Source organism: Gossypium arboreum, chromosome 9, assembly GCF_025698485.1.
Source record: "Gossypium arboreum isolate Shixiya-1 chromosome 9, ASM2569848v2, whole genome shotgun sequence".
Classification (NCBI taxonomy): domain Eukaryota; kingdom Viridiplantae; phylum Streptophyta; class Magnoliopsida; order Malvales; family Malvaceae; genus Gossypium; species Gossypium arboreum.
The window spans coordinates 89073622-89100645 of record NC_069078.1 but is presented as its reverse complement, the minus strand read 5'-3'; the positions used below and the strand labels follow the sequence as shown (position 1 = coordinate 89100645).

Genomic DNA, 27024 nt, shown 5'->3' with positions numbered 1-27024 from the left:
TAGATGTTGTCTATATAAGTAACTTTGATTTGTTTTCGGGTTTTGAAGTCTAATTCAAAGCATTTTAGAATAGTATAAACGAGTTATTTGTACTTTAAATTTAGGCTATTTTAGTAAAAGTATTATGAAGCCCTTATATTAGTAGTCAAATTGTATCTTGTCTGCTTTACTAAAAAAAATAGCAAACTAATCATTGTACATTAAATCAAATAGTAAATTAGTTATTTTTGTTAAAAATTTTATTTATTTTCACTAGTTTGGCTAACTAAATAACCAAATAGCTAAACTTGGCGTACCACATATACCTCGTTTTAACATATAGGGACCAATTGTTAACAGTAGAAATTGTTGGGAATTTTAATTGAATGAGTTGTTTGCTCATTGATATAGCTTACATTAACTATTTTATTCATTTTTTGAGTTGAAGAGATAAAATATAATCCAACTCTTAATAATTTCAACAATACTTTTACTGATTATTTTATTTTCAAATCAAATAGCTCAAATTTGATAAACCAAAATTATTAAACAATCTTTTATTTTATTATTATCATTAAAAACATTAATTTAAACTCAACTCTAAAATATACTAACACTAACCTTTGAAAAGCGGATGAAATTTTTAATCAAAATCTTTACAATTTCAACCAAAAGATTTTTTTTCTTGGGTTAATACACCAATTTGGTGTCTGATTTTAATGTTGACATTGATACATTAGTTTTTTTCAATTTAATACTTTAGTTTTCTTTTATCTCAATTAAGTACTTAAATTTAGTTGTAATATTCAAATTGGTACCTTAACTTCTTTTATCCCAATTTAGTACCTATATTTGTTTTACTAGAGCACATGTTAAACATTTATTGGATTTTATGATGTTGTTTGATTTGAGTACCAATTTAAACATTAAAATTAAATTAAGATGTTAATCTAGAAATTAACTCTTTTTTTGAGAACCAAAGAAAAAGCCGAAACTTTTCGGAACTATTTTCTACGCAGAATCAACCTACGGGCCTTCTATTTACAAGAGTTACGCTCTACCACTAAGCTCTAAGCTATGGCGGTTCTCGTCTTCCCTTCTTATATCTTTTAAAAATTATTGAAAACCATCAATTTAAGCTAACCGTACCCAATTCAAATGGAGAGAAGACGACGAAAATGCAAAATCGAGGAACAAATTCAAATCGATTCCGCCATTGATAAAAACGAAACTCCAATTTTTGAACCAGTAAATCCAATCTTTTCTTCTTCTATCAATTTCCACATTACTTTTCTTTTTTCTTATTTGAATCAATTTTCTTGACATTATATATCCTTTTTTTTTCTTTTGTAAGGATTTGATTAGAGCCATTTTCAAGCAGATTTGGATCAGAAAAGCTCAAGGTCTCTTCGCGACTCCATCGATCTCACCCTTTTCTCACCTTTTCCATTTTATCATCAATTCGAAACTTAAAAACTAAAGGATTTTGGTATTTAAATTTGCAGAGCGTGAAGGAATCGGATTTCAAAACACCGACGCCATGGATTCCGAGGTGCCTACATCTTTTTTTCTTTCAGATTTCTATATATTTTTCACTAAGAATTTCAAATTTTTATTTTAGATTGGAGCTGGAACATCTAAGAAGATTCGACCCACATTCGGTAATTTATTCCAGATCCAAAATAATCCGATTCATCTCATAGATTTCACATGAGAATTTAAAAGAAAATGGTGACGATAAATGCTTGCTTCGATTGGCGCCATTTTCTGAAACTATTATTTTATTTTTTACATATATTTAAAGGGTTATAATAAATTAATACCTAAAATATATTTTTATAAAAATATACTTAAACTTAAAAAATTCTAACCAATCAAAAACTTTCGCATGGCACAAAAATCACACAAATCATGTTACGTAAAACAATTCCAAATATATACAAGTAATTTTTATAAAATTTAAATAAAAATATATACAAATTCAAAAAGAATATTGATGAATCTTTTTTGGGTACAATATGAAAATTTATTTTATTATAATATATTGATTATATAAAATTGAATTATACATAAATTAAAAAATAAATTATAAAATTATATACAATTCCGTTCTAAAATTCTATTTTTTATAATTGATTAATTATATAAAATATAAATAATTCGAATATATATTTCAAAATTTCAAAAAAAAAAAAATTGGTGGAGGTTGATTGGTCAATGCTCGATCAACGAGCAAAGTGTTATCATTGACAATAGTTAATTAGATGAAGGTGGGGAAAAGGTTTGAATACCATGAAAAAGAAAAGTGCTAAATTGAGGGCCGAATAAAAAAATCGACTTATTTGGACAGTTTATAAAATGTAAGTTGAAAATTTCTCTTTTTTATTTATTTAATATATAATAATTTTATTTTTATATAAAATAAATATTTTATACTTAAAATAGTGAAAATAATTTAAAAAATTTATTTTTAAAAATATATATTTATGAAAAAGTCTTAAAATTTTGTTAAATAATATTCAAAATTCACAAAACAAAGTTTATTTGTTCAAAATAAGTCTAAAAATAAAAAAATTAATATAAAAAATCAAGAACCGAATCAAATTATGATGGATGATTCAAAAATCTAAAAACCCAATTGAACCGAACATATATCACGAAATTGAGTAAATAGATATAATTTAAATATCATTTTATCTTCTAAGCCTTATTAAAGTTAAATAATTAAAATAGTGTTGGTAAAAATTTATATGTGATTTAATGTTATAATCTTTTATGCAAAGTTGAGAGTTTTAAATCCCTTTATTATATATAATTACAAGTCAAAAAAAAACTATATAGAAAAAAAAAATTCGTTGAAGCGGTTTTGATTATTCAACATTCCATATACACCTTTCCGACTAAATAGATTACTAGTTTGATCAGGTAATGTAATTCTAAGTTTGATCCCATAGCCCCATATTTAGATTACAACATATTTTTACACTATTAAATTAAAATTATTTGGTAAACAAAAGTGAAGCGATTATAAGTGTAGCCAATCTCAACATTAACGAAGTCACATGTTTTCAATATTCATGTAATAATTAGACAATAGTTCGATCAGATAATTTCCTATATCATAAAAATTCGAAATTGATAAAACAAATATAAATCTAATTGCAGCTAATCCGAATGCTCTAAAGCTGAGCTGCGAACTTCTTCGAATTTTTATTACAGGTTTTTTCTTTTTCAAAATTTAGTGTTTATTTGAGAATTTAAATTAGATTTTATTTTAATATATATATGAAAACAGAGACTGTACAACGAGCTGCTACGATTGCTGAAGCAGAAGGTGGTACTAAGATTGAAGCAATTCATTTAGAAAGAGTTCTTCCCCAGTTATTTGTTGATTTTTAAGGTACAGTTAATAATTATATTGCCTTGGGTTTTTATATACATAACGACCTTTTTCTTCTGCTGTATAGATGAACCCACTACAATTTTTTAGATATGTTAAAAACTTACTGAATTTTGGAGATTTATTTTCGGAGTTTTAATGTTACTTAAAATTATTAAATTTGTTATGACACTATAATATTTTTAATAAATTATTGTAAAAATTCTTACAAAATTATAGAAGTTATAAATAGGAAATACTAAATCCTTCCCAATATTAGTTATGTTTTCATTTCACAGCTTCTGTTTCGTTCCTAACTTATTACAATTACGTAACTAAATTTCATTTGCTGTTTCAAGAAAAAAATCTCAAGTGTCCGAGTAAAACCTTACGAATGCTTTAGAATAATCTAGGTGAGGAACCTAAGTTGCTTCTTGGACGATGGACCCTCTAGTGCCCCACTAGAACTAAGTTATCAATGATCGTAAAACCTTTGAAAGAGCGAATTCGAAGGTACGTAGAGAGCAAGAAGAGCTTCAAGTGGGGAGGCTAAACATGATTCAAGCCAAGGGTATTGGGCATTATGAAGTCAAGAGTTCTAAGGTTGAGTTGCATTTGAGGTTGAGACCGATAGCGCACCAAAAGGAATGCTAAACCTTGTGGCAAGAGGTTCAACCCTTCTGGTGTGCAACTAAAGGAGTGGAGGCAGCCTGACAACATGAGATCGAGAGTTAGAGTTCCATTGATCAAGGCAACAACTCCGATCACAAGAAGCTAATGGTAGACCACATGGAGTCGAGGCCCCAACCAAAAAGGAGCTACTTACGAAACAGGCAAAGGGACCATTCGAGAAACTGAGTGTGGAGCTCTCCTAGCAAAGAAGGCATTGCTAGATCAAGTGGTGGAGAATGTCAAGGTTAACTCGTAAGTAATGCACCCAAAGATGCAAGACAAGAACACCTATGTGTTGACGATGACCACCAAGTGTGAACAAAGGCCCCTTTAGGTGTGGAAGGAAGCCGCCAAAGGCACAGGGAGGATTCATCAGGCACAACAAACCCAGAACGGTGCACTTTCAAGAGACTCGTCAACATTAATTAAAATTTCTATAAACCCAATTTGATAATTTTATATAGAGGAAATCCATCTTACCCCACACACAAATCAACATTGTCCTCTTTGGATGCTATGGGCCATCCTCACTTAAAAGTGTGTTTTCATCAAGTTTCCAACCCAAAACCTCCTATCTCCTATTCATAAGAGGTTTCTTCGCAACTCTAACACTATTCAAATTTTCTTTCGTCAAAAATACATTAGTTTAGATTTTTTTGCGATGGTATCATATTCCCACTCAAATCAATATTGTCCTCTTTGAATACGTAGCCATTGAAACTGTCACCCTTAAAGAGGGCAACTACCATATGTTTCGACCTCCTATTTAGATCTCATCGTAATTCTGGTACAATTTGATAGCCTTAAAATTTGACCATTCTAGTAATTTTTATAAACCTATCTTAAAATTTCCTAGCTAGTTGCTTTAAGATTCCTAATTCTGGATTATTATGCATATTAAATTTCTAATATTGACTTAAAAGCTTAAACGAGCACTAAGAGCAGTCCAATATCATAGCATTTCCTATAGGTTTATAAACAAAATCGTCAATGATTCCAAAATGATATCTAGAACTAGATTTAACCATACATTTAACCATACTGCATACATAGATGACTAAGTGCAATCCAATACCATAGCATTTACTATAGGTTTATATACAAAATCATATATGATTCCAAAATGATAGCTAGAACTATATTTAACCATACAACATGCATAGAGGATTAAGTGCAGTCCAATACCATAGCATTTTCCATAGGTTTATATTAGAAAATCACATATGATTCCAAAATGATAGCTAAAACTAGATTTAGCAATATTGCATACATAGTGAAACTATTTAGAGTACTTCCTTAGCTTCAAACATGCTTCTTCAAGGACTGGCGGCTTTATTGACCCAAACCCTTCGAGTAGATAATGCTTGAGGCTAGTATGGTGCTACCTTGTGTAGTCATTTCAGTTAAACAACGGATAACTTCCTTGTCCCCGGTGGCAGTAGCTTCTATTTGTAATTGACGGTTTCTCAGATGTTCACAAATCAAATCGGACGCCTTAGATTTTTCCAGATCTTGAATCCGGCCCCTCCAAATCCTGTCCACAATTTCCAAGTACTTGGCGTACATGTTTGGATCTCCGGCCATGTACTTGGCAGTGCAATCTAGTGCGACGCCACAGTAAGCTTTCTTCATAGAATTGGGAATCGGGAGCCCTTGGTTGCTGTCGATGTCCAAAATATTGAGTATTTTCTCGGGAACCTCATCGATATGATTACATTTTGTTATTGATGTTTAATTTATTACGATTTGATTTCCTTATAAATTTGTAACATTTTGGTTATTGAGACGTTACCCAACGTTTGAAGTGTTACAGAAGTTTGATGTGACAAAAAATGTAATGTTTTTGTTTTGAACAATCTCAATATAGATTTTTTGGATCGTATCTGTTCTGTTTGGCACACTATCTAGAATTACCCATAGCTCATCAGCTCATCTCCAACTCATAAATAGGAAGGATAATGCGCTTCAACACAATCGAATTTATATACTCCTACACAATATCTATACCAATTGAGATAATACTTAATCAACTCATTTAACACTTAAAAATAATATATTACATAAGAGATTATTATTTTTATACATGTAAGCCATACCACTTTATTAATTTTTTTTCTCTCTCTCTCGGTCCCTTCTTCATTTTATTTTCTTCCCTCTCTTCTCTTTAACCTAAATGCTCTATACTTTATAAAAACCAAACCCTAGACCTAGAATCCATCAACTCTGATGGCGGGTCACCGTGTCGGTTGGCATCACTAGTGGCTGAGGGAACTCAAACTTCATTCTTTAAACTTTTTTTCTCACGATATTTTTAAATATGTCTTCCATTTCATCAAAATAATTATGAATTTCCCTAAATGTAAAATAAACATAGCAGCATAACCTCCTTTCACCATGTGGCCATTAGCCATTAGATTGGCTTGTTTTTATGGTATATCGCTCCTTTTGTCGAGCTCTCCTTTCAACCATTCGGATTAGAAGATAAATGCTTGGAGCGCCATGCACAGTAGATTCAAGAAAAGTCTCCCCTTCCTTTTTTCTTTTTTACTTTCTTTTACTTTTTTTTTCTGATCCTTTCATTGATTTGCAGGTCATAGTCTGAACAAAAGGGCTTATCCTTTACATTTTTTAATTTGATTGTGTTTATTGATTTTACGGGTAATTGGTTTTAAGGTTGGCAATGGGGATTGGTTCTATAAAAGGATTTACTGTGGTGATGAAAATGGTTGAAGTGTGGCTTGGTGGTGGTCTGTTAGGTGTGATGGGTGAGCTAAAATTACTAGATCAAGTGGTGGAGAATGTCATGATTCACTTATTAGTGATGTACCTAAAGATGCGAGACAAGCACACCTATGTGCGGACGATGGCCACTAAGTGTGAACAATGCCCCGCCAAGTGTGGAAAGAAGTCACCAAGGACACATGGAGGCTTCATTAGGCATAACAGACCCAAAATAGTGCACTTTTAAGAGATCTGTCAACATTAATTAAAATTTCTATAGACTATCTAATAATTTTATGCAGATGAGATCCATTATTACCTCCCACACAAATCAGCATTGTCCTCTTTAGATGCTATGGGCATCATCATTTAAAAGTGTGTTTTCATCAAATTTCTACCAAAATCTTCTATCTCCTCTTCATATGAGGATTTTTCGCAACTCTAATACCATTCAATTTTTCTTCGTCAAAAATACACTGGGTACTTTTAAAGTTTAGCTCTTTTTGGGACGGCATCATTTTCCCACACGTTATATTCCTTCAGATATCACGGTTTTCATCAATTCCTTTACAATTCAAAAGACCCTAGATAGTGGGAAAAACTAGACGAGTTCATCCCAAAGAGGTTCAAGAATAGCTCCGTGATTACGGAGGTCAAGATTTTCAGTTCATCCCGTTCGGTTGTGGATGACGGCACTGCCTTAGTATGCCGTTTGGGGTAGCATCACTTGAATATTTGAGCGGTAACCTTTTGTATTGGTTTGATGGGAATTGCCCGCTGATGAAATTATTAAGGATTTAGATATGGGTTAAACCGATGGCTCATCTATTATCAAGAGTCTAATGATCATAAAGCACAGCATTTCAAAAGCCTTTAGGGGCATAGAATCTGAAAAGATTACTCAGGCCAACGTTTTCTTGATGAAATTGAAAAACGTTTTGCTAAAAACGACAAGGTTGAAATGACCTCACTTTTGACTTATTTGATGTCTATAAATTTAAGGGTTAAGGAAATTCTGAGCGATCAAAGGGCTATGAGTTTTATGATCCCACAATTAGGAATATTTTTAAGACGAGATTTACAATATTCTTTTAGGATGTTGAGTTTGGAGGGAGAAATAAGGTTAGAGACATTGTTTTTAATGATTAATTGAATTATAACTCATTTCCTACAATCACTTTTGATGATGTTTAGATTCTCATACCTATCATTGATTAAGAAATGAATCTAAAACTTGAATAAGACAATGTTGAACAACTCATTATTCAAGATGAGGTAATTGTTCTAGAAGAACAAACTCAACAACCTCAAGAATGAATTCCATTAAAAAGGTCCACTATAGAAAGGGTTATAATGGCTTTAGTGGAATATTTTGACTTTAAGCTGCATCAGATGAATATTAAGTTAATAGTTTCTCAATGGCAACATTGATCATACATTAATATGGTGCAACTAGTAAACTTTGTGTCTAATGATGCAAAGTTAATGATTTGCAAAATTAAAGAACTTCATCATGGGTTTAAGCATACTTCTCATCAATAGTATTACAATTTTACCAAATGATTATCTCATTTGGTTTAAAGATGAATTTTGTCGATAATTGTATATACCATAAATTTAGTGGGAGTAAGGTTCTATTTTTGGTTTTATATGTTAATGGCATACTGCTTGTTAATAAAAAGTATAGTCTCAATTAATGCCCTAAGAATGATTTTGAGATTACAACAATGCATAAGATTTTTTTACATTTTGGTAGTAGGAAGTCTAATGTATGTTCAGGTTTGTATACAATGGAATACTGTGTACACTGTTGGGATGTTAGGCGGATATTTTAAACAACCCTGGTTTGGACAATTGGATAGCATCCAAGAGGGTTATAAGATATTTTTAGAAAACAAAATATTACATGCTCACATATCGGAAGTCTAATAAGTTAGAGATCATCAGGTATACAAACTTTGATTTTGATGGATTGTGGATACAAGATTTGTCACTAAGGTGCAAATTGTGAAAACAAATTGCAGTTTTTTATTCCAATAGCAACAGGAGCACATCAAAGTCAAAACACATAGACTTTAAGTTCTTGGTTGTTAAAGTAAAACTTCAGAGTTATTAGGTGGCTATAAAGCATATTAGGAAAAACTCCATGATTGCGGATCCGCTTATTAAGGGACTACACCCAAGTTTTTTCATGAGCACATTGCTCATATGGGTGTAATATCATTTAAGGATATTTGGTTTTAGTGGGAGTTTGTACTTTTAAATGCTTTTATGTTATAGACACATTTTCAATTATTTCAGTTTACAAATATTAAGTTTATTTTCTATAGAAATATTTTTTTTTGTTTATTCACACTTTGGTTTTGGTAATATTTGATCTCACTAAGGTTTAAGGAGGACAAGTTGGAAATAAACATGTTTAGATCATATTGCATGTAATTACCATGCTACACATCCATACTTGATCTATGTCATTTGGTTGTGTTAATATACGTGATTAAGGATGGATTTAGTTACAATATATGTAACGAAAGTCACTTTGATTCTATGTTAACATAATTAATGGACAAGATTATTCGAAATGCCTTTTGGATATGATAGTAAAATTTTGAGCTCATATAATGACATGTAATTATAGAGTAATTAATATATATATGTGGTCCAAGTAGGAGATTGTTGGAAAATATGGACATCGGATATATAATAAGAGTAATTACATGTTATTATTTGGTTAAAATTTTATTGGGCTTCAATTATTAAATAAAGTATGAGTCAAATATGTGTAGATACTTTATTAATTGAGTTCTAATCAAATTTTAATTAGTGATGAGTTAATTAGGAATTAGAACTAATATTCGTTATAAATATTAGGGTTATGGTCCCAAATTACACACAAAATATCTTTTCTAATATCACATCTTTAGGAAAGAGAGAGCAAATAGTTTTTGAATTTCTTATGTGCTAATTTATAAGATCAAATCCCCAATATCCGTAGATTTCAAAGAATTCATGGATTTGGGTACGCTTCTGCATTTAGTTTTGTTCTTGATTTATTCTTGATGATTTGATATGATAGATCCTGATTTATTAAGTTTTATTTCAGATTTATTTTACAAATCTAACAAAGTACAGGTTCGCAATCCACTTGATAGACTAATTCATGTAATTTACCCTATATATAATTATTCTTTTACATAGTTTTCAAAAAAAAATTCATAAGATCACATGTTGTTAGGCAAATAAGAAAAGAAAAAAAAATGCTAAAGAGTTGATAAAATCTAAAAATATACCAATAATAAGATTTCAATTTAAGATAGCATAATTTCTAAAGCTTTGACTTTTTAACTCTATTATTTAAACCAATTTTTTTATATATGAATATAGTGAGAAGGTGGTGGCAAAAGAGTTGACTCATGACTTGGAGTAGGGTGCAAGACTTTAAACCCTTTTAAAGTCTTAAGCTGCATAGTTCACACCAATTCTTAATTCATCATATATATATATATATATACATATATTTGTGAATGATGTTCCACAATATTTGCAGTTAAGCATCTGTTTTTGTTGCTTTTGAAAGGCTACATCAAGTATATCCAAAGTAACCAACTATTTGTATTTTGTATACTCTTATTTCTTTTGTATCTGATTTTCATTTGATTTTATGCCTATTTTAATAATTATTTAGGATTGATTCAAAAAAAAATTATTTAGGGTTAGAAATGGAGTTTAAATGAATTTCTAATTAACCTGCATTATTTAGGATTCAGAGTTTTATAGTTTATAACAATTTATAGTCTTTTTAAATGAATTTTATAATTTTTAATGTTTTTCCATATATAATTTGACTTTTTTAAAGATTTTTTTAAATTTCATATAACTTTAGATTTTTTAAAATTTATGTATTTTTATTTTATATTTTAAACTTTTAAAAAGCGAACTAAATTAATAAAATATATAAATATTAAAAATTAGATTTACTCTTGTGTGAATAAGGAAATGTATTATTCAGTCAATGACTAATAACAAATTTACTAAAACGAAAGTTAATAATAATATCTATAACTTAATAATAATTGAATAGCGAGAAATGTGGTTTACCCTATTTAATAGAAATGTACTTTCATCAAATCTATCCATTAAATTATATATTAATTTAAACTATCTATTATATTAGACATTAAAAGTTTGCTTAAATCTAATGCAGACTATCTTTAAGACATATAGATCAATGAGCTCACAATTCAATCAAAATAATGGTAGGACTTGATTTATACATTTTGATTCATGTGTTTTAATACAACCAACAACTTCAACCGATATTCAAAGATTTTATCAAATTTGACTTCCAATATGATTTATAATATATTGATTATAATATACCCATAATAAGTGTATCTGTTAGGGATCGACCCGATTAAGTAACGAATAAGTAAAAACAGTGGAAGAAATTGAGAAATTACACACACAAATTTAACATGAAAAAAATCCCTTCAAAGAGGATAAAAAACTACTTGCAAAGATAATTTTACCATAATAACAAAAGAACAAAAAATACAAAAGATAGATATTTCTCAAATAAATAGAGTTTAACTGAAAGATTATTTTTCAAATTTGATTAAAATAGAGTCATATTCAACAGTATCTAATATAAATCTTTAAACCAAGTAAATTTCTTCTTACTTGTATATAATTTTCAACTCAAAAAGAAAAAATTTTACGCTAAATTAATAACATGTAACTTTTGACATAAACTCAATTACCCTTATTATATAATAATATCAAAACAAATTTAACATTAGACATTTCAAAAATTAATACAAAATATATCAAAATTTTTATAAATATGAAAAACTCAAAATACACTTATTAAAGAAAAAAGCAAAATACAATTATAAATATATATTTTTAAATTGCAAAACGTGAAAAGAGTCCTACGAGGCCCACAATTTGTAACAATGGCCCAAACATTGTTCATGTTCTTATATAGCCCCCGTAATTGCTTTGTTCTTTGTAGGGTTTTCCTCCGCCGTTTAGGAAAGCTTGGAAGAAGAAGGTTTAAAAAAATGGTAATTCTAAAACCTCATTTCGGTTATTCTCTTTCTATTTGTTGTTCCTTTTTCAAATTGTCACCACAACTGTTACCTATCTTATTGAGCAGGTTGTCCTCTAAATTCACCAGTTTATCCATTGTGTTATACACTTCGAAGTAAGAAAAGCAATGGTTTTCATTGTTCTGGCTTGCGCAGAACAAGGCTCAATTGGTTGTTATTGCTCATGATGTGGATCCCATAGAGTTGGTAGTGTGGCTCCCTGCATTATGCAGAAAGATGGAGGTCCCTTGCTGCATTGTCAAGGGGAAATCTCGTTTGGGATCGGTATTGTTTTTTCTTTCAGTTTCTTTTTTGCAGATCATCGAGTGTGCCGAGTTGGTTTTACTTATTTGTGTTTAATGCCTAACACCGCAGATTGTTCACAAGAAAACTGCTGCCGTTTTGTGCTTGACCACAGTTAAGAATGAGGATAAGTTGGAGTTCAGCAGAGTCCTTTAGGCCATCAAGGTACGATTACACCTGCTGCATTTTCTAACTGAATTTTATAAATTATGGAAGATCTCATTGAGTATGATTGCATGTGTGATAGCGTCTAACATACCATCAACTTGATTGCAATAGTTGAGGATACACCTTGATTGCAACTAGTTTGAATTAATAGGATCAAAGAGTATTCCATGGAAATGAGTTTTGGTTTATTGCATGATAAATGTTAGCATAGTAATGAAATGAAATGGTGGTTAACATGGTGTAAATATGAATGGGAACAGGCAAACTTCAATGACAAATATGAGGAGAATAGGAAGAAGTGGGGAGGTGGTGTTATGGGCTCCAAATCACAGGCCAGAACCAAGGCAAAGGAGAAGCTTCTTGCCAGGGAAGCTGCTCAGAGGATGACTTAGAAATGCTTTTCAAATCATAATCATTAATGAGGAGACTTGGATAAATCCAAGTGTCGGGTGCTATGACTATGATCTTCCCTTCGCTCTTCTTTAAGTGCCCATATGCATAATATGTGTTGTATACTGATCTCCAAAAGTTTATTTCTTACCGCAAAATAGGCAAACAACCATGGTAACTTTTTTTTTTTTATAACAAAGAAAAGCACGTGGCAAACTTTCTATTATAACAAAGGCTTATAGTTTTAGTTATACCATGCGATAAGTTTAGCTTATTTTTTATCTCACGTTGTAATATTATTACAGTATCTAATCTTGTTGTTACCGTTATTTTTACACTAACCGCAAGTCTAGAAGTGGTTTGATGAGAGGTGAGTTATAGTGTTGTTTTTTAATTTTTTTTTTTTTTTATAAAGCTAGTCTCATAGATAATATTAATGAAGTTTGGAATCAGCTGAGGAAACATTATATCAAATTTTGAAGAAATCCGGAGTAAAGGCTAAGAATCCACTGATCAAATCTGATTTGGTAAAGGAACTTAAAAAGAAAAAAAGGGCATTGAGCCGCCTATGGTGAATATTGTGCTTGGCACAAACTTGGAGGGGAAATCGGCTCCACGTGGAGATGTCAGGTTCAGGAGATTTAGTAAATCAAAGGGGCCTTTATGTTATTGGTTGGAGAGTACTGCTGAATCACATAGCAAGAGTGATGAGGCTGAAATTGTGAATCACAGGCCTTTTGACCATACAAGAATTTAAACACATATATACATATATTTGCTACAATCAATATGTTTTTTTTATATAAATACCGAGAGTTTTATTGAAAAATGAAAAAACAATATGTTAAATACATATATACATAAATAAAAAGGAAGAAGTGAAATCCCTATAGCTTACCAACCATATTTGTAAATGATTTCAATATAATCAATATGTTTAATACATACATATATATAACAAAAAGAAGTGAAATCCCTATAGCTTACCAACCATATTTATAAATGATTTCAATATAATCAATATGTTTAATACATTTTTCAGTAAGAGATCAATATTCTTGTAGAGATCAATGTTCTTGTTTATTTTCAGTGTTTTTACAATAAATAAAATAAAATTAAATCAAAACTCCATTTTAATTCAAACTAATTCACCTAACCAAAGCTTAGTTAACCAAACAACTAACTTTGTAAATATTTTTAATAAATATTTACGAATCCATTTAAAAAAAAAAAAACACTATAACTCACCTCTCATCAGACCACTTCTGGACTTCCTTTTCCTTAGTTTGATTCCTTTTCTTTGCTGTCCGAGTTTTGGAGGTTCCTCCATGGACCATCAACTTACAGCTCTTCCCGTCTGTCTCTTCATCATCATCTTCAGTTTTCTTCTTTTCCCCCTCAACATCATCATTAGCGGATTTCAATCCTTCCTGAGTCAGCTTGGGTAAAATATTAAGCCTAAAAAATAGGCATAAGTAAAAGTATTAAGCATTATTTATTATCTATGTTTGTAATACATTATATTATATTATATGTTATTTTTATATATTTTGTAATCTATAATATATAAAAATTAAATCTATAATAATCTATAATACTATAACGCAAGCATTAAAAAATATTTAGTTGTTTATATAAATTTTAAATAAATTCTTACAAAAATTTTAATAAATAAAAATATTTAATATTATTTAATATTAAATTTAAAAGTAATATATATTTTTAAAAAATTAAAAGATATGAATAAATTTAGTAAAATTCTAAACCTATATTTCAAATTAAACTGAAGTTGAGTAAGTATAAACAATGTAAATATTATGTTTAAACTTGATACAAATATTATTTATTGTGATTAAATTAATTAAAAATAGATGAAAATATTATTAGAAAATACTAATGTGTGGATCAAGGAGGCTTACCACTTTTCGCACTATGATATTTTCCAATTAAGTTTGCCTTTCATGTCTACTTCACTGAATGAGTTTTTCAATTTCAAACTTTATTTTTTTATCTCAATTAAGTATTTGAGTTAAATTTTAATGTTTAATTTAATATCTAAATTATTTTATCTCAATTAAGTAGCTAGAACATACATGTTAAACATTCATTTGACAGCATGAAGTGATTTTGATATAGGTACAAAATTAAACATGAAAATCAAATTCAAATACTAAATTAAAAATAAAAAATTCTAGTATTAAATTAAATATTAAAGTTAAAATCAAGAACGATATGATACATTATCCCAAAATACAGAAGGCGCTAATGCCGCCGGCGGGATGCATGATGAGATGGCAGACTCTAAGTGGGAAATTGACATTAAATTTGTGGGATCACAGTTCGCATGTGCTCTCAAATTTTGACTTTTCTGGAAATTTCTTTAATTTTTTTTTCTCTTTTTCTGTTTTTTTTTGGAATCTCCAATTTTTTTCGGCAACAATTCATGAAAAATAAAAAAAAATATCTCCATAATTTACTTCCAACTAAAATAAAAAAACAAATAATTTTAATAAAACTTGAAAAAAATAGATTTTTTTAATTAATTTCCTCAATAGTCATTCAGTCCCAGTCGGTTTCCTAATGCCCCGAGCTTCTCTTTGACGAAACGATACCTTCTCCGATCTTCATTTCATTTCCATTTCATTCCAGAAGTTTTTTTTTCTTTGAAATTACCACTTGGGTTTTTTTTTCAAATAGCTTGGATTTTGTAAGAAAATTTGGAAAAATTTACCTAAACTTTGATCCCCTTTTGATCTTGTTTTTATTAGTGACTTGAAAAAAAAAAGGACAAAGAATGGTGCAGGATACAATGTCCGATCAAGAACAAGATGATCCCGATGCAGAGTTCGTCGAAATTGATCCAACGGGTCGTTATGGTCGGGTAAAGTTCTTTTTCACTAATTCATTTTCAATTTTTGGTTTGAATTTGTCGTTTTGATTCAAATAAAAAGCTTTTCTAATTTGGAACAAAGTTTGTTTTAATTCTATATTTGATGTTAATCGGCATTTGGGTTCATCTTATTTAATGTTACCATCAATGGGTTGCTTTTTGATTGGTTATTTTGCAGTACAAGGAGGTTTTAGGAAGAGGAGCTTTCAAAAAAGTGTATCTTTTTTCGTACATACATATATATATACACACACACACACATATAAAATGCATGTATGTATGTTTCCTTAGTTGTTTTAGTTTGTATATAAATGCATATAGATGCCTAATTTATAAGGCTTTTGTTGAGTCCTTGAAAATTTAGATATAGAGCATTTAATGGATTTGAATTTAATATATATATTTCTTTGGATGTTTTAGTTTGTATTTAAAGGTATTTAGAGGCTTAATTTATGTGCATGAAGCATTTGTTGAATCCTTGATCAAGTTGTGGGAATTTAGATACAGAGCATTTGATGAACTGGAAGGTATAGAAGTGGCATGGAATCAGGTTAAGATTACCGATTTATTGCGAAATTCGGAAGATTTGGAGCGTTTATATTCTGAAGTTCATTTGCTTAAAACATTGAAGCACAAGAATATAATTAAGTTTTACAATTCATGGGTTGATACTAAAAACGAACATATCAACTTCATCACGGAGATTTTTACTTCGGGAACACTGCGGCAGTAAGTTTTTTATATCTGAATTCTCTGTGTGTGTGTGTGTTTTGAGTGTTTCATTATGATATTGTCGGAAGTTTTTATGTTTGATCGTGTAGGTATAGGAAGAAGCATAAGCATGTTGATTTGAGGGCATTGAAGAAATGGTCTAGGCAGATCTTAGAGGGTCTTCTTTATCTTCACGGTCATGACCCCCCGGTGATTCACCGGGATCTGAAATGTGATAACATCTTCGTGAATGGCAACCAAGGTGAGGTGAAGATCGGGGATCTAGGGTTGGCTGCTATTCTTCGCCAGGCTCGTGCAGCACATAGTGTTATTGGTGCGGTTCCTGTCCTTAATAACTTCAAATTCTACAATTTTTGGAGCCATTACATATTTAAATACAACAAAATAATAAAGCAATTGTTAATTCAATATAGGTACACCAGAGTTTATGGCACCCGAACTCTATGAGGAGGAATACAACGAGCTTGTAGATATTTACGCTTTTGGCATGTGTTTGCTGGAGTTAGTGACATTTGAGTATCCATACGTTGAATGTGCTAATGCTGCTCAAATATTCAAGAAGGTGACATCGGTAAGGCGTTCATGATCTTTCCCTCTTTTATATAGTTATGGATCGGCTACTTCTTTACTCCGTGCCTTGCTTATTACCTTATGTTGATTGATTATAGTTCTTGAGAACATTGTTCCTTGCTGAAGTTTAGGCATAATGTAATAACAGGTTCCCGGAAAATGTCGATTTCCTTAGAGTAACAGTTTGTTACTTTCCAAAAAGGAAGTTCAGTCTCATGTTTATAAGCAAAGAAGTTGTACAATTACCTCCTCCTTGTCACGTGATCACCTCCTCTCGGATAAGTCCTCAAGGGCAGAGGGGTTATATCAGTATGTTTTCATTCTTTATTACAGAACCACTATAGCCCCCGTTCCTATTTATTGGAATTTTCTAGCCTAATGTTGGCTTTTGCTACATTATCCAAATATTAAAACATTGTTTGGTTATGTTGTTCCGACTTTTCATTTCCTCTGAAGTACCCTTGTCCAACACCCATATTCGACACATATTCGGGTATGATTGTCTAAATATGTGGAAAAAACTTGAAATTTTTTTAGCATATCCATGTTGGGTGCATATTTGTATCCGACATTTATACAGTCATCCCAAGTCCCAAGTAACGTGGCTGTTAGGTTTGTAAAATCCGTATGTCCCACTATAGAGATTTAACTGAATTCAGTTTATCGAAGTTTGCTATGTAGAATCAATGTCAGTGCTTGAAATTTTAGGTGATGTAGCTGTTTCCATGCGCCATGCTTATGCAAAATGCAACACGTTGCTTTTCAATTCTCATGGTTCTTTTCCTTGGGCAGGGAATAAAGCCTGCATCGTTGGCAAAAGTGACTGATCCTGGCGTAAAGTTATTTATTGAAAAATGTATAGCTAAAGCTTCTGAACGGTTGTCTGCCAAGGAACTTTTACGGGACCCATTTCTCCAACCTGTTGAGGAAAATGACAATGTAGGTCGTTCTTTACGACTTAATCCCAAAACTTCAGGTAGAATTGAGGAGCTTTTTTCGAGCTTGAAGGCTTTTCAGTATTTCGGCCCTCACATATTCACATGATAAATGCAGATAGCACCACTGAGGATCTTCAATCTGAGACGAGTCTAGATGTTAGAGTGCAAGGTCTGACGAAAGACCTTAACACGATATTTCTTAAACTAAGGATAGCAGATTCAACAGGTCTTTCTCTCCCTTGTTCTTCATAATTCTTTCCTTCCACCACCGGAAAATATTTAATCCGTTTACATTCATAATTGTTTTTTCTTATTGAAAATTGGAAAGCTTCAACATGATCCTAGGTCAAGTTCGCAACATCCACTTCCCATTTGATATCGAAGCCGATACAGCAATTGCTGTTGCTAGTGAAATGGTTGAGGAGTTGGACTTAACAGATCAAGATGTTCTGACAATTGCCACAATGATTGAATCTAAAATTCAATCCCACATTCCTGATTGGATTTCCCGAGAAAGTCCTAGCAATAGTATTGGAGAAATTGCATATTCCGATATCTCTGAAAGTAAGGGTGATGGATCTCTGATGGCTCATGAACCAACCTCATCTCGAGGTCGTCTTTCACTAGAGAGATTGCCATCAGGTCGACGATACTGGTCCGACTCACCCAATGCAGCTGGTGGATTCTCTCCGTCCAAGTTTGGGTTCTCAAATGTCCGGTCTGCGGATAACTGGGCTGAACATTATGAGCAATCTCATGATTGTTATGAAGGCGGAGCTAACATAAACAGGGGTACTTCGCTTGATCAAGTGGCAAATGAGGTCTCACATCACAGTGGCAGAGGAGACGATGATGGCCTCGGGAAAGATGAAAACCAACCTGCTGACATGCAATCGAGTGTGTCCGGGAACAACAACCTTCATGACAATAACGGAACACATTCATCAAGAGAGAAGTGTAAGCTATTAAAGGACACTGAATCAGAAGTGAAGGTAATAACTGAAAATCTCGAGTCCTTGTTAGTAAAGCAGCAACTAGAGTTAGATGAGCTGAAGAATAAGCACCGGTTAACTGTATCTGACCTTCTGAATGAACTTCCTCCGGAAATCCTTGAAAAGGTTTTGGCTACGTGTAAGCTTAAGATTCCCAAATATGATATCCAAGATGCAACAAACCACTAACCGGTCATCCATCATACCCTATAGACTCCTACACGGAATCGGAATTTACTTCTAGTCTCTCCAACATTGCAGTTTGATTATAGTCTCCGGCTATGTTGAGCATCGGATAAATGACAATTTAGTGGCAAGACAAGAAACAGGGTCCTTCGAGATCTTATCTCGGGACATGCTTGCTAAGTAGATAGATCGTATTTGTGAAAATGGAAACCAATTTCGGCTTAAAGGAAAAGGTTGAAGAACATTGCATAGTAGCTATTCAGGTAAGTTTTTGTTCTTGTAAGTAATGACTTTTGCCCCTTTTTTAGAGGCTCTTTTGGTTTGATATTTCATTAAATAACTAACACGGGAGCATATATACGTGTACATACGGTTCTATAGTTTTCTTTAAATGCTTTGTATCGAGGTTATTGTTTTTCATTGGACTCGATAGTTTGTATATTCATATCATGCTCGTATTAATCATCGTTCCTAAGGTGTTATAAACATATTTGAAAGGAAAATAATATATTATATATTGGGTAATTATTTGATAGTGAAAATTTTTATCTCCACGAGTAGAATTGAAATTTCTGTCACATGTCTTATTTATTCATTATTTATTTTTAAATACAAACTTAAAGATTAATTTATTTTATGTAGATTTTGATATATATTCTTCCATTTTTCATTGTTTCTTTTGCACTATTAAATATGTCAAAATGTAAAAGTTAGTAATTGGAATACATCTAAATAATTACAATTAAAACCAACATTACAAATATGATGGAACTGAAGGTGGTTGCTAGGGTTCTTTGAGTATGGGTCTCGGACCTTGATTTCCTTTTTGCTCTTTAGACTTTGTTATAAAGTTTCACCATCTATGATTGTAATGTGTGGGTCTATTTTTCATTTGTGCCTTGGTTTTTCTCTTATTCTTCGTTCAATGTATATTATATTGATTACATTTTACATTTAATTAATCACTATTGTTTTTATACCAGTGGAGCTTTAAAAAATAATTGTAATAAATAATAGAAACCTGTTCTTTTTTTTCAGGTAGAAGCCTATTTTTTATTGGATCTTCCATTTTTAAAAATGTCATCAAAATGTGTTATCAAGAATTAGTCAATCCAATTCTATTTTTTTCAATATTATAATTATTTTACAGTTTAGATTCTTTCGGTGGTTAACATTCGAACCCAACCCAATAATATATATAATCTCCACAACCACCCTCACTAACTTTTCATGGCTTTAATTCAATACACATGAATATTAGTATTGGATCCAATCCACGTGGATACGTTCAATTTAGATTTTAAAACTTTTGAATATATTTGAAAATTTTAGGGTTTCATTTCAAATTAATTTGACTTTGTGTGGTTTTAAGCTTGAATTATTCGAATTTAAGAATTGAAAATTTCAATTGAATCATTTTAAATTCAAATTCTGGTTTTAATAATTTAAAATTAAATTAATAAAATTTGAGTTGAAATCATATATAAAAAAATATTTAAATTGTATGATGTATAGTAGCGGATCTTGTGACTAAGTGTTAAAAGGGTCTAACTAAAATATTATGAATTTAATGAGATATTTTTCCAAAAACTGGGTAATTAAAATTTTGAGATTAATGAATTTTTTTAAATAGAACTTAATTAAAATTTTAAATAAATTAAAAGGCATAATGGAAGTTTTTCAAAAATTGGAGGGCATAATAATAATTTTCAATAAATTTTTTTTAATTCAAAAATGTTGGGCCACTGATGTTTCATCTATAAATTTATGAGCTAAAATAATAATGTAATTTTCAATTGTTATATATATGATATAAAGATTTCAAGTATAAGAAAGATTCGGTATTAGTGGTAACGAAAGAAGAGTACGAAAAGTGCGAGACCTGGCAACCTCAGTTCTTCAACAATGGTGACACAGCCTTCAAATTAAACCGACCCGGTTTATTTTATTTCATCAGTTGTGCAACCGGGCATTGCCCGAAGATTATCATCAAGGTGCTGGATACGGCGGTGGTTCCGCGGGAATCCCAGAACAGCACCGCCACTGATATGCCAGATGTTGGTGAAAAATGGTGCTGTTGAGGAACTCTTTTGATACCTTTTATTATATATATCAGCTTTTGGGTAGCTTTTTAAATGGAATATTAGGGTTCGTTTTGATTATTAAGGTTGTTGAATCAAAACGCTTGTTTTAATGTTTTATTCATATATGATATTTAAAATAACATTATATGTTTGGGTTTTGAAACACACTCCAACATTTGGTATTCATTTTATGTAGGTTTAAAAATGTGGTATTTCATATCCACAACTTTTATCTTTCTGTCTTACAAATTTCAAAAGTCAAATAACCATATAATTAAATAAAAAATAATGTACTGAATAAAAGATCTAATAATATTAATTCCAATATAGATGCCGAAAATCTATATTTTGTTTAATATTTCTATAATTAATTTAAAACTGTAACACTGCAAACTTAACATTAATGAATTTGGATTGTCAAGTCTTAATCCATTATTCACAATATATTTCATATTTCATATTATCATATTTGATTTAATCTAATCAGTAAAAGTACTAAAAGTTAAATTACATTTTATTCTACTGAAAAATAACAAATTAATCCATATATCAAAAGAAAACGATCTTTATGTTAATTTTTGACATATCATATATAACTCATATTAATATACAGAAATCAAAGTTTAACAAAAAAATCAATTTGCTTCTTGATCAAAAGTACAAAGACTAATTTACCCATTAAGTTAATGAAACAAAATTCAATCTAACTCTTAATCTAATAATCCATATATTTATATCAAATTTGAATCATATGATATTTATATTTTGCATCAAATTTTAAATATTTTCTGATACCATTTTTTGCGAGTAATTATATAAAATATTAAAACTACCAAATCAGATATAACTCAGTCACCATTCGTTACGTAGTTTCGACTAATAGAAACGAACAAACTCTTGCTAATTGCATTAAGTTATAGACAGCATTCACAGATATCCACATGGGCCAATGCATTTTTTTTTTTTTTCATTTTTGTACATAATATACGAAGATTAGAACTTTAGAAGAAGCACTAATGGAAGAATCAAGGATGCTTACCTATTGTGAAAGAAAAATAAGCCTAAATGGTTAGCTCTCTAAACTTGGGTCAGATTCGGGTTGCTTCGGGACAACAGCCCCACCATTCATTCTTGCTCGTGCTTCAGCAAACATCCTCTGCTGCTCAGCTGCCGCTTCCTCTTCAGTCATCTCTGCTCCGTTGCTCCATTTGCCTCCTTTCAAAGAGTCATGCTGAGATGTATTTCAAGAAATACAATCAGTTATGAGTGCCAACTTCTTGGTCCATAACAAGGAAAGAAATTATATGCCTACACTAACACGAAGGGCAGAGATAAAATTGAGGCCAGGCTTAAAGAAGACAAAATAATTACCATGGTCTCGATCTTGTGTTGCTCATAAGCAGCGTAGACCTCCTCAATGTATTCTCCAAACCCAAGAACCTAACAAATTATGTGCACACATAAAGTTTTAGTAACAATTATATTACGTAAACCCTTTTTGCCTTCTTAGAACTCAAAACTCGGAATGATCAGAAATTTAAAATAAATGCAAGGCAGTAAACTGCACAATGGTAACAGACCAATTTCGATGATCACTGGAAATCTCTAGTATGAACCAATTCAATCGACAAAGTTAAGCAATTCCTGCTTAAAGCTACCTGACTTCACATGGTGCTGAGAAAAAGTACATATGCAGAACATATTCAACAGTCAAGTCTCTGTCTGAACAAGCAAGGGGTAGTCAAGGCATAGCTTAATATAAACACAAAAATATCCCTTTTAGACCCTTGATAGCTGGAATTTTTATGGTATAAACAATTTCAAAATTCTATCTGTTTTTACTTAATACCGAAAGCAAGCTTAGGTGCTTACAAGCATAAAATTACTGCTGAACCATACTGCAAAGATCCTATTCAAGACATTACTTTTTTAAACCCTAACAAGGCAACAAGAAGTAGACAATAAAATTACACACATAAAAGAAACCAAATTAAAATGTGAAAGTAGGTTTGTGACATAGAAACCTCTAGAGCCTTGAGTACATGCTCAGGTGCTATGGTCCGCTTCTCCTCTCTGTTACAAACTTCATTGGATTCTGATGAAATGAGATTGATAAACTCTGCCAGGGGATTGAAGTTTTAATCAGTTCCAACAAATAAGAAACTAATACTACCAATTAGACTATAGTTTGGGACAGTAGACACCCAACAATGTAAAAATAATATCGAGGGTGGATAAATTTGCCAAACATGATTTTGACAAGGAAAAGCTTTTTTTTGCACCCAAACCATCAATGACACAGCAAATACCAAGTATAACCACATGAGACTAACTGCAAGTTGCATCCATAGTATGGTTAGGTCAAGTACTTCTAGGTGACACACATTTCCTGTGCTTACAAGAGAAAAGATATTGACAATGGTTCAACTTGTCAATTACTATTGTAAATAAAAATTTCCTAGGAGAAGAATGCTCCCATCATTCGTCACATGTCTGTAGGCACTAGTATTTACCAAGTAACTTTACACTAACATGCAAAAGCATAGCGCTGGTAGTGATCACTAATACAAAATTCAAAAACTAAGAAATTTGGCGGTAGAAACCAAGTAAAAATGTGTTACAGTAAATAGATGCAGACTAGAAAGGAAGAAAGAAAGATTGAACTTATGATCTAACCTACACAGCACTCAATCAAAAGATCTTGAGTATCTCTTGCAACGCGTACATCTGGCGGTAACATTTCCTTTATAATTTTGGTCATTGTTGCTGAAAAAAGGAAAATATATATATAATTAGCATCATAAAGCAATAAAAAAAATCCAAACTAAACCATAATGCTCAGATGCAAAGCCCTAAACAGACATACGATTACTATAATTTGCATGTGCACAAAGAAGGATTTCAATTATTTTTAGACAAAAATTTGACAACCTCATTCTCTTTTTACAACAAAATGTAAAGGAAAAATAGAATCATAAATTGCAACAAAAGTGGACCATGTAAAGTGTTTAAAAATATTACAGCCTAATAAACTCCATTTCGCCATGTAAAAGAGTTTACCAGGGAAAGCAAAGACAAAAACCAGTACGAGGTATAATTATCCAAAAACTTGCAACCTTTGTCAATTAATAATGCTCTTAGCAAATTTGAAATAAACTCTTTTCTCATACAAGATATATGACCCATCCTCAAAATACATCACAATCCTCAACCAACGCTATGCAATCCCTCTAATAGAAGCTCTAGCCAAGAACCTCCCTTGGAGTTTGAAAACAAAAATATGTATAATATACACAGAAATACATATAATAACCAACATCATTTTTAAACATCTTTGTCATACTAGCTAAAAGATCAGCTCCTCTGAAAAAGCTCCAAACTCTCACAAAAGAGAGCTAGTCAAAGACAAGATTAGATTTGAACACGAATTTATCTTCATATCATGAAAGATACGTATGTTCTTAAATCCATCTCATCACACTTCCTAACCTCATCAAATTAAAGTTTCTTCAAGCTTTCACCTTTTGGTAGCTTACTCAGAAGAACCCTAATTAACTTTTAATGGCAACTCATTCACTTATTTACCATTATTCAAAGCATAAGTTGACATAGACAATCCAAAACCCTAAATTAAGCACCAAACTGGGTAATTTAAATTATTCTTAGCTAACTGTGATGGTAGACAAAAGAAACACTAGCAAATTCAAGTCTTAAATTAAATAAATTTTACAACACAATAAAATCGAAATAAACGAGAAAGAAAATTTTCAGGGAAAAAAAATAAACATAATCGAAATCACCAAATAATTAAAAGCAAACAAATAAGATGAAAATTACGACGAGAAAGCAGATAAACAGAAAATATAAAATATAAAATTTTAAAAATTACCTTTGGGAAGCGAAGCGTCCTCCTTCGACTTCCCTACGATATCCATCGGCTCCATCGTTTAATTCTTCAAAACAAAAAAATTAGAATTAAAAAAAAATCAAAATCAAACAGATGACAAACAGATCTAAAACATGAAAGGGAGGAAATCGAGAGGCTAAGAGGAGGAGGGAATTAACTCACCGAGTTACTGAGCTAAGTCGTCGAGGCGGGTACACCTATTGAAAGAAAAACGCTAAACGAGTCGAGCGAGTCGTGATCCGAGTCGAGTGGGAGATCAAGGGGAAGGACATGGTTGATTTATTGAGTTATCAGATAAAGGCAAGGGACTTCACGATAAAGAGAGGAACCTCTCGATCGCAGTCGATTAGGGCAAAAAAGAAAAACAATTAAAAAATAAAATAAAAATCGAACATTCAGTGGGTGCGCGGGATGTCCACGCGCTAAATTTAGGAGCCTCCAAATATTCGCGCAAAAAGTGGATATGAAGGCTGGTTGCGTGTTTCAAAAATTCGTTTTATAGCGCGTGAGTGAAAATGGCTTTAACTCTCTCCTTATTTTTTTTAAAGTTTTTTTCTATTTTTCATTTTTTTTCATTATTTGTTTTTGATCCATGAGGAAAATAAAACTTTGTTAATAAAAGTGTTTGACGAAATGTCGGGTCGGATGATCCGTCCAGTTCGGAAGAAAGTTTAGATAAAGGGCTTCTTCATTTTGAATTGGATCGATTTAGTGATAATAAACAATACTTTTATTTAATTTTAATTATAAAAGAGTAAACTACACATCATTAAATTGTTAATAATTTTATATTTTGATCAATTAATTTTAAAAGTTATAAAATATTTATTAATTTTTTTAAAATTTTTATTTAGATCATTGAACTATTTAAAATTAAAATGTATAATTTTTAAAATTAAATGACTAAAATATAAATTTACTAATAATTTAATAAGTGAAATAGGTCATCGAGTTGAATAAGTCAAAATTGAATATAAGTTTAAAAAATTTTAAATCGAATTGTAATATAGTTTGACTTAACCAATAAACAAATTTAATATAAATTATTTAGACAAATTTATGAATCATGTTGAGTTGTGGTTGGATTTTTAAAATTTATGTTTGAGTTTAAATAGGATTTTATTTATCAGTAAAATTAATTATAAAATATATTTTTATAATTAAATTCAGATATAATTTATTAACAAATCTATGCAAATATGAGATGATGATGATGACAGATGAATTTATGTGGCGTTTGGATAATTTGTTGTATCGGCATAACATTTTAAAAAATATATTTGTTAATATAAATTTTAAAATAATTCTGTATTCATATTTTATATTCGAATATTGCCAATTGGAGTCCATTTCATATTTTACCTTTCATGTTGAGCCCGAAATGAAACACACCCTATCGTTTTTTAATTATATTTTGCAATAAAAAAAATATTTGAGTGAGTGGTTTTTTAATGAGTGAACGGGAAGTACTTTTATAGTTGAGTTTAATTTTTATAGAGGAATTTTGATTCGAAATATAATTAAGTTATTTGAGCTCAAGCTCGATTAAATTTATTTATCAATTTTATATTTAATATTGAATTTGAGTTTGATTAAGCTCATCTTTATTTTAAATTTTTATATAGTAAAAGTAAAATATAATTTCATAATATAAAAATATATTAAAATGAAAATATTAATTAGACTCACTAATCGTTCAAATCGAGTATTGCTTTTCTTAAGTTCTATTTAATCAATAGCTCAAGTTGTTAGAATTAAAGCTTAACCTTATAATTATCAAATTAAATAAATTTTTATTTAATTAATCTTGAATAATTTACTAACAATAACATCTAAGTCCAAGTGCGATTAAGCAAAGTTACAGTAACGAGGACTAGATTGCACTAAGGACAATAGTTGGAATACCCATATTTGACCGAGCAAAGATGCTTTTGCATGCCTTTTTTAACTTCAAACAATTCCATCAATTAACGCATTCATGGCTTATATGTATACACACACATATATAAACCCAGGCTGAAAC

At 30.8% G+C, this 27024-nt stretch overlaps 3 protein-coding genes and 1 long non-coding RNA gene across 5 annotated transcripts; 3 read left to right on the top strand and 1 right to left on the bottom strand.

Annotated features, from left to right (window-relative positions):
• The first annotated feature begins 924 nt into the window (after window positions 1-924).
• On the top strand, window positions 925-10183 carry LOC128280904 (protein MHF2 homolog). 2 transcript variants are annotated; one of them, XM_053019530.1, is made up of 7 exons: window positions 925-1227; window positions 1334-1382; window positions 1485-1531; window positions 1601-1640; window positions 3145-3198; window positions 3275-3379; window positions 10136-10183. In XM_053019530.1, the coding sequence occupies exons 1-6, from the start codon at window positions 1138-1140 to the stop codon at window positions 3376-3378; spliced, it is 384 nt and encodes a 127-aa protein (XP_052875490.1). In that variant the 5' UTR covers window positions 925-1137; the 3' UTR covers window position 3379; window positions 10136-10183. The 2 variants fall into 2 exon arrangements, with proteins under 2 accessions (XP_052875490.1, XP_052875491.1); XM_053019531.1 differs by lacking the exon at window positions 10136-10183 and having other exon boundaries at window positions 3275-3592.
• Window positions 10184-11702: 1519 nt separating this feature from the next.
• LOC108455906 (uncharacterized) lies at window positions 11703-12935 on the top strand. Its single transcript, XR_001866844.2, has 4 exons — window positions 11703-11817; window positions 11910-12126; window positions 12217-12309; window positions 12573-12935. It is a non-coding gene; the product is annotated as an uncharacterized LOC108455906 (long non-coding RNA).
• Window positions 12936-14818: 1883 nt separating this feature from the next.
• LOC108454498 (probable serine/threonine-protein kinase WNK3) lies at window positions 14819-19552 on the top strand. The gene is made up of 8 exons (XM_017752978.2): window positions 14819-15583; window positions 15771-15808; window positions 16094-16321; window positions 16414-16637; window positions 16738-16895; window positions 17687-17870; window positions 17948-18058; window positions 18178-19552. Exons 1-8 carry the CDS (start codon window positions 15497-15499, stop codon window positions 19011-19013), a joined length of 1866 nt encoding a protein of 621 aa, XP_017608467.1. The 5' UTR covers window positions 14819-15496; the 3' UTR covers window positions 19014-19552.
• A 2419-nt stretch (window positions 19553-21971) lies between these two features.
• On the bottom strand, window positions 21972-25503 carry LOC108454433 (protein Dr1 homolog). Its single transcript, XM_017752892.2, has 6 exons — window positions 25164-25503; window positions 24984-25047; window positions 23771-23860; window positions 23119-23213; window positions 22466-22534; window positions 21972-22325 (listed from the first exon to the last, which is right to left on the bottom strand). Exons 2-6 carry the CDS (start codon window positions 25036-25038, stop codon window positions 22164-22166), a joined length of 471 nt encoding a protein of 156 aa, XP_017608381.1. The 5' UTR covers window positions 25039-25047; window positions 25164-25503; the 3' UTR covers window positions 21972-22163.
• Between the last annotated feature and the right edge of the window lie 1521 nt (window positions 25504-27024).

What these genes read in the sequence shown, in the direction of transcription:
- LOC128280904 (XM_053019530.1), top strand. Translation starts at nt 1,138, where the DNA reads ATGGAGAGAAGACGACGAAAATGCAAAATCGAGGAACAAATTCAAATC. An exon ending in TTGGATCAGAAAAGCTCAAG is followed by an intron (nt 1,383 to 1,484) that starts GTCTCTTCGCGA and finishes TTAAATTTGCAG; the next exon opens with AGCGTGAAGGAATCGGATTT. An exon ending in CCGACGCCATGGATTCCGAG is followed by an intron (nt 1,532 to 1,600) that starts GTGCCTACATCT and finishes TTTTTATTTTAG; the next exon opens with ATTGGAGCTGGAACATCTAA.
- LOC108454498 (XM_017752978.2), top strand. Translation starts at nt 15,497, where the DNA reads ATGGTGCAGGATACAATGTCCGATCAAGAACAAGATGATCCCGATGCA. An exon ending in ACTTCGGGAACACTGCGGCA is followed by an intron (nt 16,322 to 16,413) that starts GTAAGTTTTTTA and finishes TTGATCGTGTAG; the next exon opens with GTATAGGAAGAAGCATAAGC. An exon ending in TATTCAAGAAGGTGACATCG is followed by an intron (nt 16,896 to 17,686) that starts GTAAGGCGTTCA and finishes TTCCTTGGGCAG; the next exon opens with GGAATAAAGCCTGCATCGTT.
- LOC108454433 (XM_017752892.2), bottom strand. Translation starts at nt 25,038, where the DNA reads ATGGAGCCGATGGATATCGTAGGGAAGTCGAAGGAGGACGCTTCGCTT. An exon ending in ATGTACTCAAGGCTCTAGAG is followed by an intron (nt 22,535 to 23,118) that starts GTTTCTATGTCA and finishes ATAATTTGTTAG; the next exon opens with GTTCTTGGGTTTGGAGAATA. An exon ending in AACACAAGATCGAGACCATG is followed by an intron (nt 22,326 to 22,465) that starts GTAATTATTTTG and finishes AATACATCTCAG; the next exon opens with CATGACTCTTTGAAAGGAGG.